This window comes from Kryptolebias marmoratus, linkage group LG3 (genome assembly GCF_001649575.2).
Source record: "Kryptolebias marmoratus isolate JLee-2015 linkage group LG3, ASM164957v2, whole genome shotgun sequence".
Taxonomy (NCBI): Eukaryota; Metazoa; Chordata; class Actinopteri; order Cyprinodontiformes; family Rivulidae; genus Kryptolebias; species Kryptolebias marmoratus.
Genome location: NC_051432.1, coordinates 6,839,460 through 6,859,985, shown reverse-complemented (window position 1 = coordinate 6,859,985; position 20,526 = coordinate 6,839,460). Strand labels below are relative to the sequence as shown.

The following is a 20,526-nucleotide window of genomic DNA, read 5'->3' as shown; positions in this document are numbered from 1 at the left end:
TTGAATTGACATAAAGATACAAGGGCTTCGCTTCCTCTCTTTTTATCTCTTTCTATTGAGGGTTTCAGGGGGGTAAAAAAAACTTTATGTGCCTCTAAAACAATGAGTGTCACTCATGCCCATCAGACTTCAGCTACCGTGGAGAGTTAGTAGATTAGTTTGTCCTAAACTGACTCTAAACTGCCATCAGCAGATTAATAGGTTGGAACTTGGGCCACTCATGTTCCAAAGTATTGATCATTGAGTAACTATTTTAGGATAATCAATAAAATGTTAATCCAGAAATAGAAAATGGCCACATTCAAAAACTCAGGTCGTGCCTGTATGACTCAGACCACATCCTGCACCCGACCTCACACCAACCATCCCCATGAGATCTGGGTAAACCTTTGCCGGGGGGAGCCAGCCTCTCTGCCAGTCCTCTCCCGGAGTTAATCGAAAGCTCAACCAGCTGGAGTTACAGTCACTCTGAGACTGACGGCCAGACAGAACAGAGTGTGTTGCTCATGGACAGCAAAAAAAGGGACAGGATTTTCTCATGGATGGATACGTTTCTAAACCTGATAAACTACAGAACTTGTCATGGGTTTTCAGTGAGGAAAGGTTGCTCTTGAGTTAGTTTAGCTGAACAACAGCAGGTGTAACGGTGCAGCAAGATCCCACCAGCTCTACACTTTTCATCCAGAACAATGTGAGTTTGGATTGCAACACAACAGGTGTCAGGTAAGGCTTATCAAAGTTTGAAAGGTGTGTTTGGCTTATCTACGAGATGGAGGTGTTCCTGGTGATGTGAAAGCTGCACATCACACATTCCTCTGATGCCTCCCAACCTTTCCACCTTATATGAGTGGAGGGAGCAATTCTCATCCCAAAGTTCAAGTGAGCTCAGCGCCAAGGAAGGATGGACTCACTACAGCTACCGCTTCCGCAGGTGAGCACAAAGACAATATTACTGAATCTTAACAACAGGACACATTAAATATAAAATATGCATGAAGTTGAGATGGTAGCTTGGTGTTTCTGAATGTGATTTCCCAAATTTTATGTTTCTTTTCATATTAAACCAAAAGATTTAGAAAAAAAAAAAAAATTAGAACCTCATATTTTTAACAGATGTAATTCAACACAAGGAACTTATTAGGTCGCTATTATCATTTATCTCAAAGAGTTTGTTGGATCATATTAGCAGACATTGGACTTTCACTTGAAAAAGATTGGCTGTGGACCTCTGACACTCCTACGTAAAACGTAAAATTAATGCTTAAAAGGTAAACAATTATTATGCATGAGGGCAGAGTGTTTCATTGAAGGTTTAAGAATGACATTTAAACAGCAAATGAATGAAGATGATTTTCAGTCAGCAAGTCTGTAACATTGATTTAGCTTTGATTTTGTGGCAGTGATGTGTGAATGGAATTTTACTGCAGCCACAGCATGTGACAACAAGATCAATAACCTGGCATGCCATGAACACTGTGTGTGTGTATGTGTGTGCATGTTCATCTGTGTTGATATTAAATGAATGAATGCCTTTTAGTGCATAGTTTGTGTAGCTCATAGGTCACCCCTATTTGTTTGGTCAAACCTAGAATATTTTAGATGAAAAGAAAAAGAAAAACAAATTCTCTTTTTAAAAAATACTGAGAAATGAGTCTGTAGATGTTGCCCACACTGGATACATAGAAAGGACCAGTCTTCAAATATGTACTTTTTCCCTTTCTTTAGCCAACTGACTCTCAGAATAAGAGTAAAGAAGACCAGGATGACAAATACAGCGAGAAATATAAAGGTCTTCTTCTTTTTATCTCTGCACAGTTTTAAAAGCAAACTATTTAACTAAAACCCAATAAATTAACTATTTACAAAAAACTGTCAACTTATCTAAAGACCTTGTTTGTGCCAGACATCAAGGCAAGTCCTGCATACTCCACCATGGCCTTGGTTGAGGAGGATTCAGAGGAACCAGACCCCTGGGATCTGCCAGAGTTGAAGGACACTGGGGTCCCATGGTCAGGTGAGAACTGTAATTTACTTTGTTTCATTGGTGTGTTCATAAAGAAATATGCTCATGTCCTGTTTAGTACTAATGGTCAGAAATCCATGTAAATACAAGGTCTATCTTGACATCTACACATCAAAATATTTAAAACTTAATTTAAATAAGTATGGTAGGAAAGAGGCACTAAAGCAGTCTTATTACTATTTGGTTGTTACTCTTCTGTTTATGTCACAATTTTTGATTCACCAGTCTGCCTGCAGCTTTTGGAAAAACCCAAAGCTGTTGGATTGGAAACAGTGTGCTACGACTTGTTGGTGTCTTGGTACAACTTTGGTCTTAAAGGAATTTGCACAAAGCTACAAAACATTCCCACACAGGCAACTATGATGTTTCACAAAATAAGTGAGAAAATCCATCCCTCGTTGGAGCTCTATAGCTCACACCTACTTCACATAGAAACATCATTTAAAGTTTAAACAAGTTGCAGAAAGTTGGACTTTACACAACTAAACTGGTATTTTTATATCTTCAACTGTATTTCCACAATCACAGTTTAGGTTTAATTTCACAAACTCTTATTTTCACAAACACTTCGTATACAGGTTATACATGAAAATATACATTTTTTAAATCTTAGTTTATCATAAAAGTAAGTCATAAAAGAAAGCTGGTATTAGAGTTCTGAGTTGCATCAGGATCCTTTAAAATTTTCTAGTTTAATTAGTCTTAATAATGTTCATATGGTATATCTTGAAAACTTCTCTCAGCATTACTTGATTTGTTGTGAAGAATAATAAATCAGTTACTAGTCTAACTGTTTAGAAAACAATTGAGCGTAATAAATGATGTGATTCATGTCGGAGCCAAACAAACTGCTGCGTCTGTGCCAAAACATCACTGATGAAATGTCTGAGGTTAAGATAAGCAAAGGAGGTTTCTCTGTTGTTTACAACACCATCATATTACTAAAAGCTATCAAAAATAACATTTTGTGCATCTCACGTAACTAAAAACAGTCATAGTTTACCTCTGCAATATGTTTTTTGCAGCTGTTTTTACTTGCAAACATAATGAAATATAAAAAAACGTTTAAAATATTAGACAAAAAACGTGTTCTCCTTTTGATTCTTGCCACTTGCACACAATCTCACACATAAATTGGTCCTTGTGTTTGTTCATTTCAGCTCTGGATACCAAAGGGAAGGTGCTGAGGGTGCTGGTGGCAGTTTTAAAGTTTATACTGCTGCTAGGCTTCCTCTACATGTTCATCTGTTCCCTCGACATCCTCAGCTCAGCATTTCAACTCGTTGGAGGTAAACATACTTCATGGCTGCGAGGCCGTTTACAGATGTAATACTGAGTTCATAACGTGCACGCAATGGGATGTTTATTAAAACAGTTTTCTAAAATGTAAATATAAGCTAATCTGAGCAGCACTGAAGGAATTCAGCCCTAATTTTGTCCTTTAAAGCTGAAAATTTATGTAAAAGGAATCACACAGCATTCCACTCTCATCTGCACAAGAAACATTGTTAAAAAAAAGAAAAGTTTAAACGTTCGATGATCCCCCTTTTCACCCGTCCAGGTAAAACAGCAGGTAACATCTTTCAGGACAGCTCTGTTTTGTCCAACCCTCTGGCTGGTTTGGTCATCGGGGTTCTGGTCACTTTGCTGGTCCAAAGCTCCTCCACTTCCTCGTCTATAGTTGTCAGCATGGTCTCCTCTGGAAGTGAGTACAAAACACTAACACACACGCACACACAGGAAGTCAAAGAGTACACAGATAAATGATGATGAGGCTTGAGTGGACTGATGAAGGAGATCTGTGTCCTCTGACAGTCCTAACAGTTCAGGTGGCCGTTCCCATCATCATGGGCACCAATATCGGCACCTCTGTGACAAACACGCTTGTTGCCATGACGCAGGCTGGTGACCGCAGCACCTTCCGCAGGTAACAGTTTTATCTTTCACAAAAAGACTTTTCTATTGTAGTTTCTCAAAGATAAGAAAAGAAACTGGACAAATCTTGCTGACATTGCAGGGGCTGGTTTTGTCTAGGCCCACGCAGATAATGCCAAGGCCCATCCGGTCAAGTGGTCCACCCAATTTTAATCTGATCCACCTGTAAATTCATTTCTGCCAACTGTGACACTGTAAAACAGATGAAAAGTACATGATATTTTATGTAGCTGTAGGTCTCATGCAGCATGTACAAAAGTGTGTGGGAGAGGGAGAGCACATGGTTTGCTAAAATAAATAAAAATGCAAACTGAAGGCTTGACATTCCTTCAAGAAATGCACATTGTCCACAGCCTTTCATGCCAAAGCCAAAGTAAAATCATCTTATGTAGAAAAATGAAGTTGTAGTCATTTTGATTGAACTCTACAAATAGGGTTATGCAGAATCTCACACAGTCCTGCTGAGATCTCACGCTCAGAGTATTTGTTGAGAATAACTGTCAGCTAGTCCATAGTCAGCTAGTCAGCTAGAGGTCACAAATTCCAGTTGTTTTCCAATTTGTGTTGTTTGTTTATAAAAGCACCAAAATATTTATCCAACAAACACTAATGTGCAACATTTATATCAGTAAATCAAAATCAAAGCTTTCATGTTTTTTATCTTACATTGACAACTATTTTTTATTTACTTTTAGAAAAGTGTCAAAAATTGGAATACCAGAACATATAATGATTCAGTAATTGAACAAAATCTGTTAAATATCTGCTTTAAATAGTCTTTTCCCCTAAAACAAGGACTATAAAGTATACTTTAGATTGATCAGCTATCTTTCTTTCACCTTGCACCCAGGGCTTTTGCGGGGGCCACAGTGCATGACTTCTTTAACTGGCTTTCTGTGCTGGTGCTGCTGCCTCTGGAAGTGGCCACTGGTTATTTGTACATCCTCACTAAACTCATCACAGACTCATTTCAAATCCAGAGTGGAGAGGCTCCAGACTTGTTGAATGTCATCACTGACGTCCTTACTGAGTCAATTATACAGGTAAGAAATCACAGAAGTTGTTGATAATTATGTATTTTCACTTGTACAGACTGAAGACATGTGTTGGAAAATCAAAATGGATTATGTAGCATCATAACAAAAAAAGTTTTACATGGGAAAAATGGTTTACAGTCCAATGAAGAGTTGGTTGATTCACTAGCATGGGATGTTCGATGTTTTCTTCTTCTTTTGCTTGTTCTCTTTTCAGGGGTCACCACAGCGAGTCATCCTCCTCCATCTAACTCTGTCTTCTGTGTCCTCTGTCCTCTCTCCAACTACCTCCATGTCCTCTCTAACTGCATCCATATGTCTCCTCTTTGTCTTTTTCCTGGCAGCTGCATCTCTAACATCCGTCTACCAATATACCCACTGTCCCTCCTCTGCACATGTCCAAACCATCTCAGTCTGGCCTCTCTAACTTTATCTCCCAGTCCTTCAACCTGTGCTGTACCTCTGATGACCTCATTCCTAATCCTGTCCATCCTTGTCCCTCCCAAGGAGAACTTCAACATCTTCAGCTCTGCCTCTTCCAGTTCTGTCTCCTGTCTTTCTGTCAGTCCCACTGTCTCCAAACCATACAGCATAGCTGCTCTCACCACTGTCTGTAAACCTTTCCATTGACCTTTGCTGCCACCCTTTTGTCACAAATCACTTCTAAATATTTTCTCCCTCCACTCCATCCTGCCTGGGCTCTCTTCTTCACCTCTTCATCACACTCCCTGTCTTCCTGGACATTCAACCCTAGGTCCTTGAAGTCCTGCACCTTTGTGACTTCTGCTCCTTGTAGCATCACTGTTCCACCTGCCTCCCTCTCATTCACACACCTGTACTCTGTCTGACTTTCATCCCTCGTCTTTCAAGTGCATACCTCCACCTCTCAGGTTCTCTTCCACCTGTTTCATGTTCTCAAGTGGAAGAGAAGTTGAGAACAGAGAACAGGTGGATGCTTTCAGTTCTTGGAATTCTGTTGTTTATACTTCGTCAACTTTATCAGAGTGATAAGGAGCAATTATAAAAGGTTGTTATCTTTCTTTGGGTTGTACTCAGTTTTTCTCTGTCATCCTGACTCAGCTAGATGAGTCTGTTATCAGTGGAATAGCCACCGGAAACCCGGAAGCCCAACATAAGAGCCTCATCAAGACATGGTGCCAAACCTACACCAACACCGTAAGACACAAATAAAAACATGTAAAATATACTATTCATACCCGGTACTGTGAAATTTTGTTTTCATAATAATTTCTGTCAAACTGTCATTGTGTTTCAGACGTTAAAGAACGTCACGGTTCCAGGTCCAGAAAACTGTACCTCTCCGGTTCTCTGCTGGTTTGATGGAAATGACACCATCACTCTGAAGAACGTATCTGAGATTCATAACATAAAGAAATGTAAGAATAATAGCCCACAATGGTAATAATTTTATCGAATTGGAGAAAACAAATGGGTAAAAAAAAAATCAGAGTAACATTTTTATTCATTAGTGCAAAAAGTGACTATTGTGGATGAAGGACACTGCAAAAAAAAAGAAAAAAAAGTGCTGACTTTTGGAGTTACAACTGGAACGACGGAGGGTTGAATGTGACATCGTTCTCAGATCTGAGTTCTGACTTCTGTGGTAAATGGATTCGAAAAGTAGTGGCTTAAAACTCCCATGAGCCATTGCTTCAAAACTAAGACAATGACTTGTGGGTTTGTTTATGATCATTTATTGATTTTTACCATCTGGCAATAATGTATGGAGATAAATAATGTATATAGTTATGTTAGTGTTGCTAACATTGTTTGCTAATAGTAGCAATCAGTAGTAAGCAGTGAGTGATATTCTACTGCTGTTTGGACAAGTCTGTGAAAGGCCAAGGGAAAATTTTACCTTGTTGTTGGCATACATATGGAAGTTCTATGTCCAGTGTTCGGTATGTTACTGCTTCATTTGCCTATTTGTGTCAGTGTGTAGTAAATGGTCTGTAAGGGAGTTTCTAAGCTTTGACTTTTTTATTGTAATGTTCCACTTCTGTTTGTGCTTTTGTAGGTGATCACCTCTTTGTGGATGTGAACCTGTCCGACTTGGCGGTGGGTCTGATCCTGCTGACTATGGCTCTGCTGGTTCTCTGTTCCTGCCTAATTCTCATTGTCAAGTTGCTTAACTCCATGCTGAAGGGGCAGGTTGCTTCAGTCATAAAGAAGATCCTCAACACCGGTGAGCAGCGCTGCACTCTGGTTATTCAATCAGCTACTTGAGATTAATTTAGCAGAATGGTAATGTGTGTGTTTACGTGTGTGTGTGTGTGCAGATTTCCCATTTCCATTCAGCTGGGTCACAGGTTACATTGCCATCCTAGTTGGTGCTGGAATGACTTTTATTGTGCAGAGCAGCTCAGTGTTCACATCTGCCATTACTCCACTTGTTGGTGAGGCCATCCATCCATCCATCCATCCATCCATCCATCCATCCATCCATCCATCCATCCATCCATCCATCCATCCATTCATCCATCCATCCATCCATCCGTTTTTTTTTTTTGTAATGGTCCTGTTACCTAAAAGTAAAGCTGAAGTGAAAAAGCTGGTGCAACAAGCTGCAGGAAGTTATGTTAGTGCGAACCTGCACATTTTAACTAGTATGTGTTTTGCTTGTATAGGTATTGGTGTCATCAGCATAGAGAGGGCGTACCCATTGTCTTTGGGATCAAATATTGGCACCACCACCACAGCTATTCTGGCAGCCATGGCAAGTCCAGGAGACACACTGGCTAACGCACTACAGGTGAGGAATCTGTCCGAAAAGATTTGGTTACAACTACACAATCTGGTAGATACAGCATTTCTAGTTTTTCTTCTTTTCTTAGTTGCTAAGAAAAGAAGAAAAACTAGAAATGAAATTGAAAATGAAACAAAACAAAACTAAAACAGATATGAATACAACTTCAAATTAATTGATTAGAAAAAGATCAAAGCACAACAATTCTGGTTTCAACTATAACACCCTGAGGATTAGCTTAAATGTTGTTGCTGAGGGCATTTATTTGAAATATATTTGGCAATTTGAAACTTGCAGTGTGAAAGCCAAGACTGGTGTTTTGTTTGAATGATTCTTAAAAAATGATGACATCATTTAGAAAAAGCGGACAAACAAACAAACAAACATTGAAAATTGTCTTTTCTGTAACACAAAAAGTGCCACAAAAATTTGCTTAATTACATAGGAAATAACATGGAATCAGGGAACTCTTCATAACTCTTCATAAACTATTGTTAGTTATTTTTTAATGATTATTCATTAAAAGTTTCAGAATTTACTTTTTAGTAAATAAAATTGATATCACAGTATCAATCATTTATTAATTACTGTTTAGTATTTTTGTGTAATTGCAGCTAACATTTTTCTCAGGTGTTAATCTAAGTCATAGAACAAATGGAAAAATAATAAAAATCAGTAACGTCTTCATTGCTGATGATTTTGAGAATCATTTACAGTTTTTTGAGAACTCAAGTAATGATACAAAGTACACAGTACACACTAATGATACTGCATCACACCTACTGATTACATATCCTATTTGTGTTCCTTCAAGTTATGTGAAATATTATACTCAGTAGTTAATGATTACAGAACCATATCCGGATCATTAGGTAACCTTTTTGTGTCCCTTAAGGAAAGTGAAACAACACACTCAGTAGTTAAAAATGATTAAACCATTAATTTCACATTACCTGATCATTGTATTTTTATTTTCTGTTCCTTCAAGTTATGTGAGGCATCGCATTCAATACTTACCAATTACTGAAACTTTCTTTCAAAAATAGCTTTATTTAAACCCAAGTAAAGTATATTTAAACCTGACTTTAAGCTGGGCATCTACAATTGTATGTGGTTTAAAAAAAGCTACCAAATATCACCATGAAACTAAAACTAATAATTCTCACTGTAAAGCTAAATTCTAACAATATTATGTTCTGTGTACAGATCTTCTTAACTTTTGTGTCTGGATGTGATACATTTTGTATTGAATAGGTGCAGATGAATATCCATTAAAGCAAAACAAACAATAAATGTGCATTTTTCTAGATAATTTTTGATGTACCTATTTGTATAGGTAATATGTATTTTGTAAAGTATTAAATAAATATAACCAGTGAGGCTTTCTACTGATCCCTTCAGATTGCTCTCGTCCACTTCCTGTTCAACATCTCTGGCATCATTCTGTGGTATCCCATCCCCTTCACACGCCTCCCCATCCGGCTGGCTAAAAGCCTGGGGAACATCACGGCCACCTACCGCTGGTTTGCTGCAGCCTACATCCTCATCTGCTTCTTCTTTTTACCGCTCTTCGTCTTCAGCCTGTCGCTGGCGGGTTGGCAGGTACTGGTGGGTGTAGGTGTACCTCTACTCGTCATGTTGATTGTCATCGTGGTGATCAATGTGCTGCAGAAACGAAAGCCTGGGTGCCTGCCCGCAGCGCTGCGATCCTGGGACTTTCTCCCACTGTGGGCCCATTCCCTGGCTCCCTGGGATAAAGTGGTCGGTGTTCTCGCAGCCAAATGCTGCTGCTGCTGCAAGTGCTGCCAGGTCGCAAACGAAGAGCAAGAGCACAAAGTACAAGAGTCTGTGGAAAATTCAACAAACGGACACACGGCGGCGTATGATAACCCTGCAATGAGTGCAGACAAAGAAGTAGAAAATGAGATAAAACTTGAACTAAACATCCTTAAAATGACTCCGCTTTGAGGTTTTATATTTATTACGTGAGTGATTGTGTAAAATACAAAGATTATGAAACATGGCACAAGAATGTACAATTTTTAAAATATTTATATGGTGACTTTCTGTAGTTTCATGTGCAACACGAGAAATGTCAACCAAAGAAAAACAACAAATGCTAAAGTGTTTGTTATTGTTTGCAATCTGAAGTGGCACTGAAAATCTTAGGAATGATGAAAAGTGATGTTTGTCGTTGTCATCAGATCCTGTTAAAACCAACAACATGTCAGTCTGTCAGCACGTTACTCTTTGCCTTGCTTCCACCTTCAAGGCACAAAAGGTCTAAATAATCTGGACTACAGCAGATGTTAAGATGGTAGACAGGGAAATGAGAAAGTCCCTTTTTTTTACTTTTAAAGAAAAATGAGAAGACTAATTCTTTATGTTTGCTCCCATATTTAGGAGCATACCCAGATGCTAATTAGAGCTTACTTTGTTTTGGATTAAACATAATAAAACATTAAAACAGCCTAACACTGATTTAGATGAAGCATGGCTCCTTTTTTTAGAGAAGAGGGAACTCCTTGATCAGTATTGTTGTTGGTTTTAGGTCAGTCAATTCTGAACACCTGGTGTAAAAAAAAAAGTGTGGCTTGTCCCTTCCTGAGTACTAGTGGAAGTACATGATTTAGCAGAATATTTATTTGCAGAATTTTAGTTTGTTTTGTCAATGTAGGATTTGGTTTTTTAATGACATTTGTGTTTAGTTAAAATGTTACCAGATCTACTTGATTTTATGTATACATGAGGAAACAGCCACAGGCTCCTCTAGAAAGTTTTCAAACAGTTGACCAGATGGGTGGCACATCCAAACCAGAAGCTACAACAGAATTTCAGGAATTTTATTTTCCTTTTTTATATATTGTATAAATTAAAATTGAAATGTGGGAGCTACAAAATCACATTCTGGTAGCACTTTATAGTTGATATTACTGAGAGCAGCTCAGCCACAGCTTAACTTATTGAAGCTTCTCCTCTCCTTAAATTATTTCTAAAATTTTAAACTAGCATTCCTTCAAAGGAATGTATATCGCCCGCCGCCTTGAATGTCAAAGTTGTGAAACTAAATGTTGTGAGCTCAGCTTAAGCACCGAGTGTGCGTTGGGGATGACTCTCAGCTACTACCATACCAAGTTTTAGCTCAGTATCTGTTAAATTGACTGAGTTACAGTCGATTTTGCATTTGCTAAGGTCAGTTAGCTGTGGCGGCCATCTTAAATCAAATCATTACTTTCCAAAGGTTTCGTCAAAATCTGTCCGATGGTTTTATGGGATATTTTACTAAACAACATAGATTAAAAGTTAGATGTAAACCCACAGCTGGTGTTAAATGTGCAATAAACAGTCACTGAAGTTAAAGTGAAGGTAGTTGGATGTATTTTAATCAAAAACTTGAATTTGTCTCTGTATATTCAACAGGTGCCACGACTTCTATCCACAACTATACAGTGCAGTACGATCTAATCAGATGTGCACAAAACTAAATAGATAAAGTTTAAAAGACACAAAGTTATCATGTGTTCACACTTCTGTCAGGTTGTCGTTTACTGTGTTTTTACTTATTTTACATTTACTGTGCCTAAGGGACACACAAAGATCCTCAACACATCGTTTTAAGATGTAAAGATATTTTGTAATTAAAAGATAAATTGTATTCAAGGAATATGTGGACCAAGCTGAGATGAATGGACATCTATAACATAATAAAAATAATATAAAACATTCAACATATGAGTGATTGATTGTTTTGTAGTTGTCCACTGGACATATTATTTCTAACAGCTCCTGAAAGTATCGCTGACGGTGTATTTATTGGCTTCTTATCAGCGTTATCTGAAGGTTTTCTGAGTATATAGTTTCTAATGAACACTTCAAAAGGTTCAGAGAAACCAACATGGTCTGTACATAAACTTTTGAAAAACCCTATCAACATCATTAATGTTATCACATTAATGTTTCACAGTTTTTCTATTAATTTTTTTTAAAAGAATCAAGTTTTCTGCCTCCAGATTTTGTTGCTGTTATGAAAGTTTTGAAGCATTTGGGTAATTCTCTCTGTTGTACCAGCTACGTGTCAGAGAGCAATGTACAAAAAACTGTGATGGAGGTAATCAGTTTGTCAGCACTGATAACATACACCCCCTCACACAGCACAACAACCACAGGAGTACATATTCCATGTGATGAACTGAGTCTCACGTTACAGTATACGTGTCGTCCAGAACCTTGGGTAATGCGTGTGTAAGTTAGCGCTTCAGGTGCTTCATTACTTTTAAAGCCGTTATTATCAAATACAAATTAAATTCATGAGGTGTTGTAGCTGCTTTCTAGGAAACATTTCTATAAGCTTAAATATGTATAGTTAAAAAGGAAGTTAAAATATATAGGAGGGGGAACAGAATAACAAATCTATTAGTCCTTTGTGAATGGAGTTTTATATCATATACATTGGGTTGTAAAAAATTTTCAATACCCCTTCATACTATCTCTGAATGTTGTTTTACAGTCTGGAATTAAAATTGATTTTTCTGTTTGATTACAAGTAATGGACCAACACAAAATACTCCAGTTTAATAAAGTTATATTGTATATAAAAAAAACTTCCATCTCTTCCTATTTGTTCCACATGGGCGGTTCCATTTTCACTTCAAGCTTGGGTCCTCTACTAGAGGCCTGGGAGTTTGAGGGTTCTCTTCAGTATCTTAGCTGTTCCTAGGACTGCGCTCTTCTGGACAGAGATCTCTGAGGTTGTTCCTGGGATCTGTTGAAGCCACTCTTCCAGGTTGGGGGTCACAGCACTGAGTGCTTCGATGACCACTGGTACCACTGAGGCATTGACTTTCCACAACTTCTCTATTTCCTCTTTCAGCCCTTGGTATTTCTCGTGCTTCTTGTGTTCTTTCTTGTTGATGTTTCAGTCACTTGAGATACCTACATCTATAACTACTGTCTTCTTCTGTAGTTTGTTGACCATCACAATGTCCGGTTGGTCAGCCATCAGCTGTTTGTCAGTCTGGATCTGGAAGTCTCACAGTACCTTAGCCCTGCCATTCTCCACCACTTTAGGTGGAGTCTCCCACTTTGACTGTGGGACTTCCAGTCCATAGTCGGTACAGATGTTCCTGTACATGGTTCCAGCCACTTGGTTATGATGTTCCACACATGCTTTGCCTGCCTACATCTTACATCCTGCTATGATGTGCTGGACTGTCTCAGGCTCATCTTTACACAGCCTGCATCTTGGGTCCTGTCTGGTATGACAGACCCTCTATCATACCAGGCATATATATATACAGTATATATATATATATATATATATATATATATATATATATGGGCCAACACAAAATACTCCAGATTAATAAAGTTATATATATGTATAGACCTGCACAGGTTTTTTCTTCAAGAATTTCTATATATTTTGCTCCATCTTTTGTTCAACTCTGATCAGTTTCCCAGTGGGGAAAAACATTGCACCAGCATGACGCTGCCACCACCATGCTTCACTGTGGGGATGGTGTTCTCAGCATGATGAAAGGTGGTAAAGGTGGTAAGTTTGGACCAAACATCTTTCTTGATCTGTCTTTTAGTCACAAATAAAATTGTTGTAAGCATTTTGAACCTAATTCCTTACAAAATATTAGATATCTTTAGTAACTCTGAGATCACAAGCAAAATTTAAATAAAGTTTTGTTCAATGTCTTACTTGGAATGGATTAAAAAGCAGTTCACAGTTCTCTAAATTCCAATTTGAGCTTTCAGTACCTGAAACAATTTGTAGGCTTAAATCACATATAGACTTTTGTTTTTGTTCACGCCACTTATTTGTTTATTTTTTATTAAACATGTCAAAACATTTCTGGTTAAATGTCAGACTTATTTTTAATAAATCCAGTCTGTGGTTTAGACAGAATGTGCTTGCCAGAACAACAGTACCATCTAATGGTGATAATGGGACCAGTAGTTTTTACATTACATACATACATACATATTTTTGAAATTACCTAAACACTCAAATAAATATTTTTTTCACAGTTAGCAAAACATTACACACAAGTAGTAAAGGACCAGCCCAGATCTGCACAACTATAAACAGATTATCAGCCTCACACTTTTTGCAAAACACATTTGCGTACTTTAGACACAGAATTGTTTCATAATGTATTTTTTGCAATTTCAAAACACTGGCTTTTAAATGACTTGAGCTATGAACCAACTGATTAAACCCACCCACCAGGTAAGCAAATACAAATTATTCTGATTTAAAATGAGCTAATAACACTATGTTGATGCAGGGAAGGAGTCACCGCACACACTCCCCATGTTGCCTTGCAAATGAGGATATATTTTCTGTGATGTTGATAAAATGTTATGGCCAGATCCAGCTTGGTAAAGAGAAGATGCTACAGGCTAAAGATGTTTTTTTGTCAAAGCTAAAACTGTTTAAGATTTAGCACATTAGTGTACATTAGTGATTAAACCTCCAATCTGCCGTTTAGCACACAACCACTCTCCTTTCACCGAGCCACATTTTACTTGGGCTTCTTCAAGCTCCAAGTTAATCTTTATTTTATTTTACTTTTGGTTTGACTTTACATTCTGTCAGTTGCAGACTTGCTCTCATTGCCCCTTGAAGCATCAAGTTTGGATGATAATGCTTTCTCAGCTACTAATTAAAAGATAGTATACATCGAGGACAATACGACAATTTGACAAAACAAAATAATTTATTATTTTCAAACCCAGAGGCAATTTGTGGTCATTACAGAAAGCTGATGTGTGTTTCCCACAAACTATACACAAAGCACCATCAGTTCTACAGCAACTATTCACTCACACTGGCAGTAAACTCAATCTAAAGCATAATATAAAAAACAACAAAACATTGACATACAATACATTTGCTCTTTTAGCACCATTCATTGTAAAATCCCGCAGGAGAAAAGAATAATTTACATTTGTATGGGCTTTACATTGTTCACAGGTTTGTGTTTCCATGTCTCTGAAAGTCTGGAGGAGACCACAGCTGAACACATGTGATCTGCAGCTAATAGGAATCTCCAGCTAGCACCAGAAGACGGGTTAACCCCCATCTGATTTAGTTTTGCAGCTTCTCATAAAGACTTGGGGGATTTATTGCATTGTTAATATTGGTAAAGTGTATTTTAAAAACTGTACACATGTGAGTGAAAGAGGAGTCTTTCACTTAGAAAGGAACGGGGCCATAGTAGGCGGTGTACGCTGCCACGATGCCCTCGGTGTCGGCCATCTCATCGCAGGCGACGTTCAGCTCACACACCTCCTTCAGGCTGCGAGTCAGAGGGGAGAACAATGTGTGAGGCATCATTGGGACTGCTGCAAAGATCAGCTCAAATCAAAACTAACAGAGTGTTTGACCTGTTTCTGCTGACCGTACCTTTCCAGCTGCAGAGGGCTGAGGGTTCCTCCTGTAGCAGCTCTTCCTCTCCTCAGGAGAACGGAGGCCAGGTCTCTCTTCATCACCACATGAGAAGCTAAAGGGAACAAAGAGAAGTGAACTTTTCTTATTGTTTTAAAGCCATAAACTACAAACTAGAATTACCCAAAGATTGTAAGGGAAAGCAAGCATGTGGATACCTTCAGCACTGGCTGACTCTGAAGAAGATGAGGAGGAGGAGGAGGAAGAAGAAGAGGCAGCAGAGTCAGAGGCAGAGGAGTCAGACTCTGAAGAGGCGGACTCAGAGGATTCGGCGGAGGAGGACTCAGCAGACTCGGAGGACTCGGAGGACTCAGAGGACTCGGAGGACTCGGAGTTTGAATCGGAGGCTGACGAGTCTGAGCTTGAGCTTGAGTCCGATGCCGAAGAGTCTGATGAAGAGGAGTCAGATGCAGCGGCTGAGGCTGAGTCGGACTCGGAGGAGGAAGAGGAGGATGAATGGGTTGCAGCAGCTGCGGGGTCAACAGCCGAGTCAGCAGCAGGATCCACGACAACCTCGGGTTCCACGGCTGATCAGGACAGAAAAGGAACACGTTTTAGATTCTTTACATTATTGTTCAGATTAAACAGCAGGGTTCTCACAAGTGATGAGAAGAGTTTGCCCTCACCTCCCATGGACCAGCACACTGACAGAAGAGCGCAGACGCAGAGCAGGGCCAGGGTCTTCATGATGTCTTGTAGTTAGGTAGCTTCTCGCTGCTTTCCTTATTGAGCTTCTTTGCTTTCCTTCGATGTCTTGTTCTGGTTCTAACCCCTAAATCCAGGTCAATATATACTGTAGCCCTGCTCTGCTGTCAGACCAGACCCACGCATGAACTCTCTGATTGGTTGGAGAATCAAATATCACCGTTTCCGCTTCCACTTGTCATTTAAGGCTGCCACAAACACCCACACAGCCGCTGGCACCGAGTCCGAAAACTCACTCAGCGTACACGACCACAAGCATTCCTGCCATTTGTCTGCACACACATTACATTGTACTGCATGTAAACATATGCGCGCGTATGGAACACGTTATGTGACCATTAGGGGGAAAAAAAAACAAGACTAATTAATCTCACATTACATGGGAACCTTTGCACACATATAATAATTAGCTAGAGACAGAAACACAGTTAGGTTTTAAAACATCTTAAGATAGCTGGGAAGGAATGTGCCATCCCCCCCACCCCCTGTCAATCATTCTTTGGGGTCAAACGGATCATTTTTAAACTTGCCAATCCTCTACATCCTCTTCAAATTCTTCCCAAACCTCACTCCTCTTCACTGCGGTATAAATAATGCAACAAACCCTCGGATGGCAGCGTTACAAAACTTCTTTAAGATTCCTAGAAGATGGAATTGGATTTTAATCAGCAGGGGGTGGGGGGGCTTGCAGACATTTCACATTAAGTCTGCCACTTGTGCCGTTGCTGTTATGGTACTGTGCTCTTTGCCCCAGATGTGATCTCCCTCCCCCACAAACCCCAAACTGCAGCCTGAGGCCACCACAGCCTACTAATCGAGTGACACGGGACAGCAGTGAAGCTCGTTATGCGACGGGGCTTAATTAGAGCTTTGCAGACTCCCACTAGAACCGCAGTCAGTGGCTAAATCCAGACCCAACTGAGCCCCGGGCCCGGACACATCCAGGGCACGCGGCCGAGGCTCGCAAACCGGAGGCCCAACAAACAGCCTTGCTCGGGGTATTTCAGCGTATACGGAGGTAAATTTAGGCAACCCCCGTGCTGGTGGATGCAAAGTGTTATGCATGCGGCTTTGGCTGCAGCTTTCTGTTTGTACGATATGGTTCACAGCTGGGGTTTTGCTTGATAAAAATAACATTTAGAGTTTTTGAGTTTGTGCTATGCTATAATGTACTTGTCGAGACGACCAACCATTTAGGCCCTCACTTTGTTGCACGTATAAATATCTCTGAGGACCCCCAGCCAGCTCATCTGTCATGTAGCAGCGGATCCAGCCTGCTGAGTGACCTCGGTGTCCTCCGTGTATCACAGCGCAGCGTTATTCCTGGTGTCAGTGATTTGGTTTGGACCGTGCGCTGTGTAATTTCAATGTCTGGTTCCGTGTCCATTTTTGTGGATGCAGTGCAGCGTGTGGAGGACACAGCGGGAGAAAACAATTGCCCCAGTGTACTCGAGGAGGGAGGAAATACAGTGTCTAGAGTATTTTTGTTTTGGATTTGTTTCTGTTTTGTAGCTCGCCAACAAGTAATGCTCAGTTTTTGTTTGAGTGGGGGGTTTTTTCCCCCCAGGTTCCTGCTGGCCTTTCTGCCCAGGTAACTAACAAACTGACAGATACTGTGAGCATCCTGTTATTGTTTTGTCTCACAAGTCTCACAGCTAAATCACAAGCTCTTACCCTCATACTGAGGGAATGAGCTTTATACATTTATTTTTTGAGCTTGCACCTGGATTCAAAAAGCAATATTTCCCAGTAAAAAAGGCTTCATACCCAGAGCGGACTGACTCTGATGTAGTAAAAACAATGTAAGATTTAGTTTCTTCTTTGATTTAAATACATAAATGAAGGCTAGTTTAAAGATAATTTGCAGACTTAAATTACTTCTGGTTTGACTCTTAAGTAGTTGTAATTAAATGTAATTATTTTTAATTACTTATTTTTGTCATGCTGTGTGGGGAGGGAGGCAAACCCAGAATGCAGACTCATCCTTTAAAAAAAACAAACTGATTTATTAAATAAAGAAAATAAACAACAACATACAGCTGACGTGGCAGCAGCTCAACAAAACAAAAATCCAAAGACATGGCAGGACAAGACCAGGCAACAAGGAACCAGAACAACAAACAATGAACCGACGGATAGTGAGAGAAGTGACCGGGTTTTTGAATACTGAGGATGACGACGTAAGTGGAAACAGGTGAGTGGGGATAATGAACAACAGGTGGAGATGGGCGTGGCAAGGAGGGCAAAAGAGTGACGGAGGAGGAGTGAATACTGAATACAAACAGGAAAACCAAAATGAAACACTAACCACAAACCGTAACAAAAACAACAAAAACAAGAAAACCGAAAATACAAAAATCCAAATCCTCACAATTTTTTTCTGTCTTACTTTTGGACTGCAGGAAAAGTTGACTGCCTGACTGAATCAGTGTTGAGATTGTTTGTGGAAATGCCACCAGGTGTGTTTCCCATAGGGGAAAGATTCTATTAGGGAAAGATTCCCAGGGGTTTGCAAAGGAAGATTAAAAAAAGGGGAGTCAAATCTGTGTGTTTTTGTGTGTGTGTGTACATTCAAAAACAAATTCCCAGGGTGTGGGAAAGAAATTACGTTCATTTGCTGAAGTCAGTTTTACACACCTAATGTCGCACACAATCATTTTTATTGACAGGTCATTTTTGACTGGAAAACCACAAGTGTACAAAAATGGAATAAAACATAAAATTCAATAAAAAAAATCAACATTTAATGTGCCTGTTCAGAGGAAAAAATGAACAAAGAGAAGACTCTCGTGTCAGTCAGATACAATCCCAACTCTGAGAAAGTTGTGATGATGTGTAAAATGTAAAAAATTGATAAATCCATCATTTATTTATACTGAACTAAAATAGAAACGCAACACTTTTTGCTCCCATTTTTCATGAGTTGAAACTTTTTCTTTGTAAAAAAATAGGCATTTCCTCTCAAATATTGTTCACAAAATTGCGTAAATCTGTGTTAGTGAGAACTTCTCCTCTGCTGAGATAATCCATCCGCCTCACAGGTGTGTCATATCAAGATGCTGATTAGACAGCATGATTATTGCACAGGTGTGCCTTAGGCTGATAAAAGGTCACTGTAAAATGTGCAATTTACCTTTACTATACTGAGTGGGTTCAGAAAACCACTCAGTATCTGTTGTGACCACCATTAGCCTCACACAGAGATGTGTTGCTGCTATAAAAATCAAAATTACCTTTTTTTTAATTGAACAGTTTAAGCATTTTATGTTTACTCAGTTTTACCGTGAGCTCTGCAAAGCATTGCATCTGTTTTATATTTTTAATTTTACACAACATCACAACCTTTTCTGAATTTGAGCTGTAAAAAAAACACACTTTTTTTTAAGTAGAGAAAACTTCTAAAACAGACACATTTGTCCAGAACACAATAAGGGGTTAAAAGAAAACTTTTAAAAACTTTTTAAAGTGGGGTTCTGTGGAGCTGGTATACTTGCAGTACGCAGGGATCAGAGATATCAGTTTAGAGAATAAGAGAAAACATTCACAGTGAAGCTGTAGACCGGTCTGATTAGGGCCAGTTCCAAAGCAGATTTCTGCCTTTTTAAATCAACTCCGGTCTCAAAAATTTCTAAGCGGTTGTTGTGAACTATTTTAAAACCTTAACATGTGGTTACTTTTTGCATTAGATGGTTATTTACATAAAAGTCCTCTCTTTGAGCCTATTAGACATAAGGAGAAGGTACCACTTCAGGACATTTTAACTTTGTTTGAAACGCTATAAAAAAAATAAATAAAACCACACTGTCGAGTCTGCCCCCTCCGACCCTGATCAGCTCCTCATCCGGCGCTGACTCTTCCATCACTTGCAGCCACAAACAAACTCGCATGGCAGCTGTTACTTACTGCATATTTCCATCTGGTCTCTGAGAAACGGTCACCTGCCAGGCTTCCCCAAATCTGCCGGATGTATCTGCTTGGCACTGCAGCACCACTAATTACGCCGATCCCAGTCTGGGCCTTGAAATTCCCTTCTTGCTTGACAGAATATTTTTGGGAGAAGCCCAAATGTTTTTCTCTCTTGCTGTCTACAGTCCATCTGTTGTTCTTTTATAGAGCTTTTATGGACTTTACAGCTAAATAATTTTACTGTTTTAGCCCGTATTTGCAGAGCCAAGTATGTTCTCACTGAAACATACAGTGAATTTTGATTTGGATGTCCCAGTCTTTGACTGTGTGTAGGGACTATGATTCTTTAACACTCTTTGTCGGTGGCTTTATTGACCTCTTCCTCATTTTTGACATATTTTTCCTTACAGAGTGAATCACAGGAGACAGCAGAAGTAACAACTGTGCCTTGACTTTCTCTGTCCCCGTCTTCCCAGTCTGTTTTCTGTCAGTCTCTCTGAGGTTGGTGTGTTGTGGTTTGGACTCTAACATTTGCGGACAGACTAACGATCTCGTCCACATCACTGCGACTTGTGGCCGCTGACCCGCGGCCGAACAACCGGGCCACAGACTGGCTCACACTTGTAAAAACAAACAAAACGCGAATACACCGGCAGAAAATGAAAAGCTGTTCTTAAATCATGAAAATGAGCAACAG

At 39.4% G+C, this 20,526-nt stretch overlaps 2 protein-coding genes across 3 annotated transcripts; one reads left to right on the top strand and one right to left on the bottom strand.

The window, feature by feature from the left end:
* Positions 1–493: 493 nt before the first annotated feature.
* On the top strand, positions 494–11,487 carry slc34a2a (solute carrier family 34 member 2a). 2 transcript variants are annotated; one of them, XM_017425841.3, is made up of 13 exons: positions 496–931; positions 1,726–1,789; positions 1,904–2,014; positions 3,184–3,312; positions 3,585–3,728; positions 3,839–3,950; positions 4,809–5,001; positions 6,073–6,168; positions 6,269–6,389; positions 7,031–7,198; positions 7,293–7,409; positions 7,641–7,765; positions 9,161–11,487. In XM_017425841.3, exons 1-13 carry the CDS (start codon positions 902–904, stop codon positions 9,725–9,727), a joined length of 1,977 nt encoding a protein of 658 aa, XP_017281330.1. In that variant the 5' UTR covers positions 496–901; the 3' UTR covers positions 9,728–11,487. The 2 variants fall into 2 exon arrangements, with proteins under 2 accessions (XP_017281329.1, XP_017281330.1); XM_017425840.3 differs by having other exon boundaries at positions 494–931; positions 7,293–7,765.
* A 2,981-nt stretch (positions 11,488–14,468) lies between these two features.
* bglapl (bone gamma-carboxyglutamate (gla) protein, like) lies at positions 14,469–15,979 on the bottom strand. The gene is made up of 4 exons (XM_017425711.3): positions 15,845–15,979; positions 15,377–15,745; positions 15,177–15,273; positions 14,469–15,069 (listed from the first exon to the last, which is right to left on the bottom strand). The coding sequence occupies exons 1-4, from the start codon at positions 15,903–15,905 to the stop codon at positions 14,967–14,969; spliced, it is 630 nt and encodes a 209-aa protein (XP_017281200.1). The 5' UTR covers positions 15,906–15,979; the 3' UTR covers positions 14,469–14,966.
* Positions 15,980–20,526: the final 4,547 nt, after the last annotated feature.

Bases quoted from the DNA above. Each gene is read 5' to 3' on its own strand.
- slc34a2a (XM_017425840.3), top strand. From the start codon at position 902: ATGGACTCACTACAGCTACCGCTTCCGCAG. The intron at 3,729-3,838 runs GTGAGTACAAAA...GTCCTCTGACAG, and splicing joins CAGCATGGTCTCCTCTGGAA to TCCTAACAGTTCAGGTGGCC. The intron at 6,169-6,268 runs GTAAGACACAAA...ATTGTGTTTCAG, and splicing joins GCCAAACCTACACCAACACC to ACGTTAAAGAACGTCACGGT.
- bglapl (XM_017425711.3), bottom strand. From the start codon at position 15,905: ATGAAGACCCTGGCCCTGCTCTGCGTCTGCGCTCTTCTGTCAGTGTGC. The intron at 15,274-15,376 runs GTATCCACATGC...TGTTCCCTTTAG, and splicing joins AGAGTCAGCCAGTGCTGAAG to CTTCTCATGTGGTGATGAAG. The intron at 15,070-15,176 runs GTACGGTCAGCA...TCTGACTCGCAG, and splicing joins AGCCCTCTGCAGCTGGAAAG to CCTGAAGGAGGTGTGTGAGC.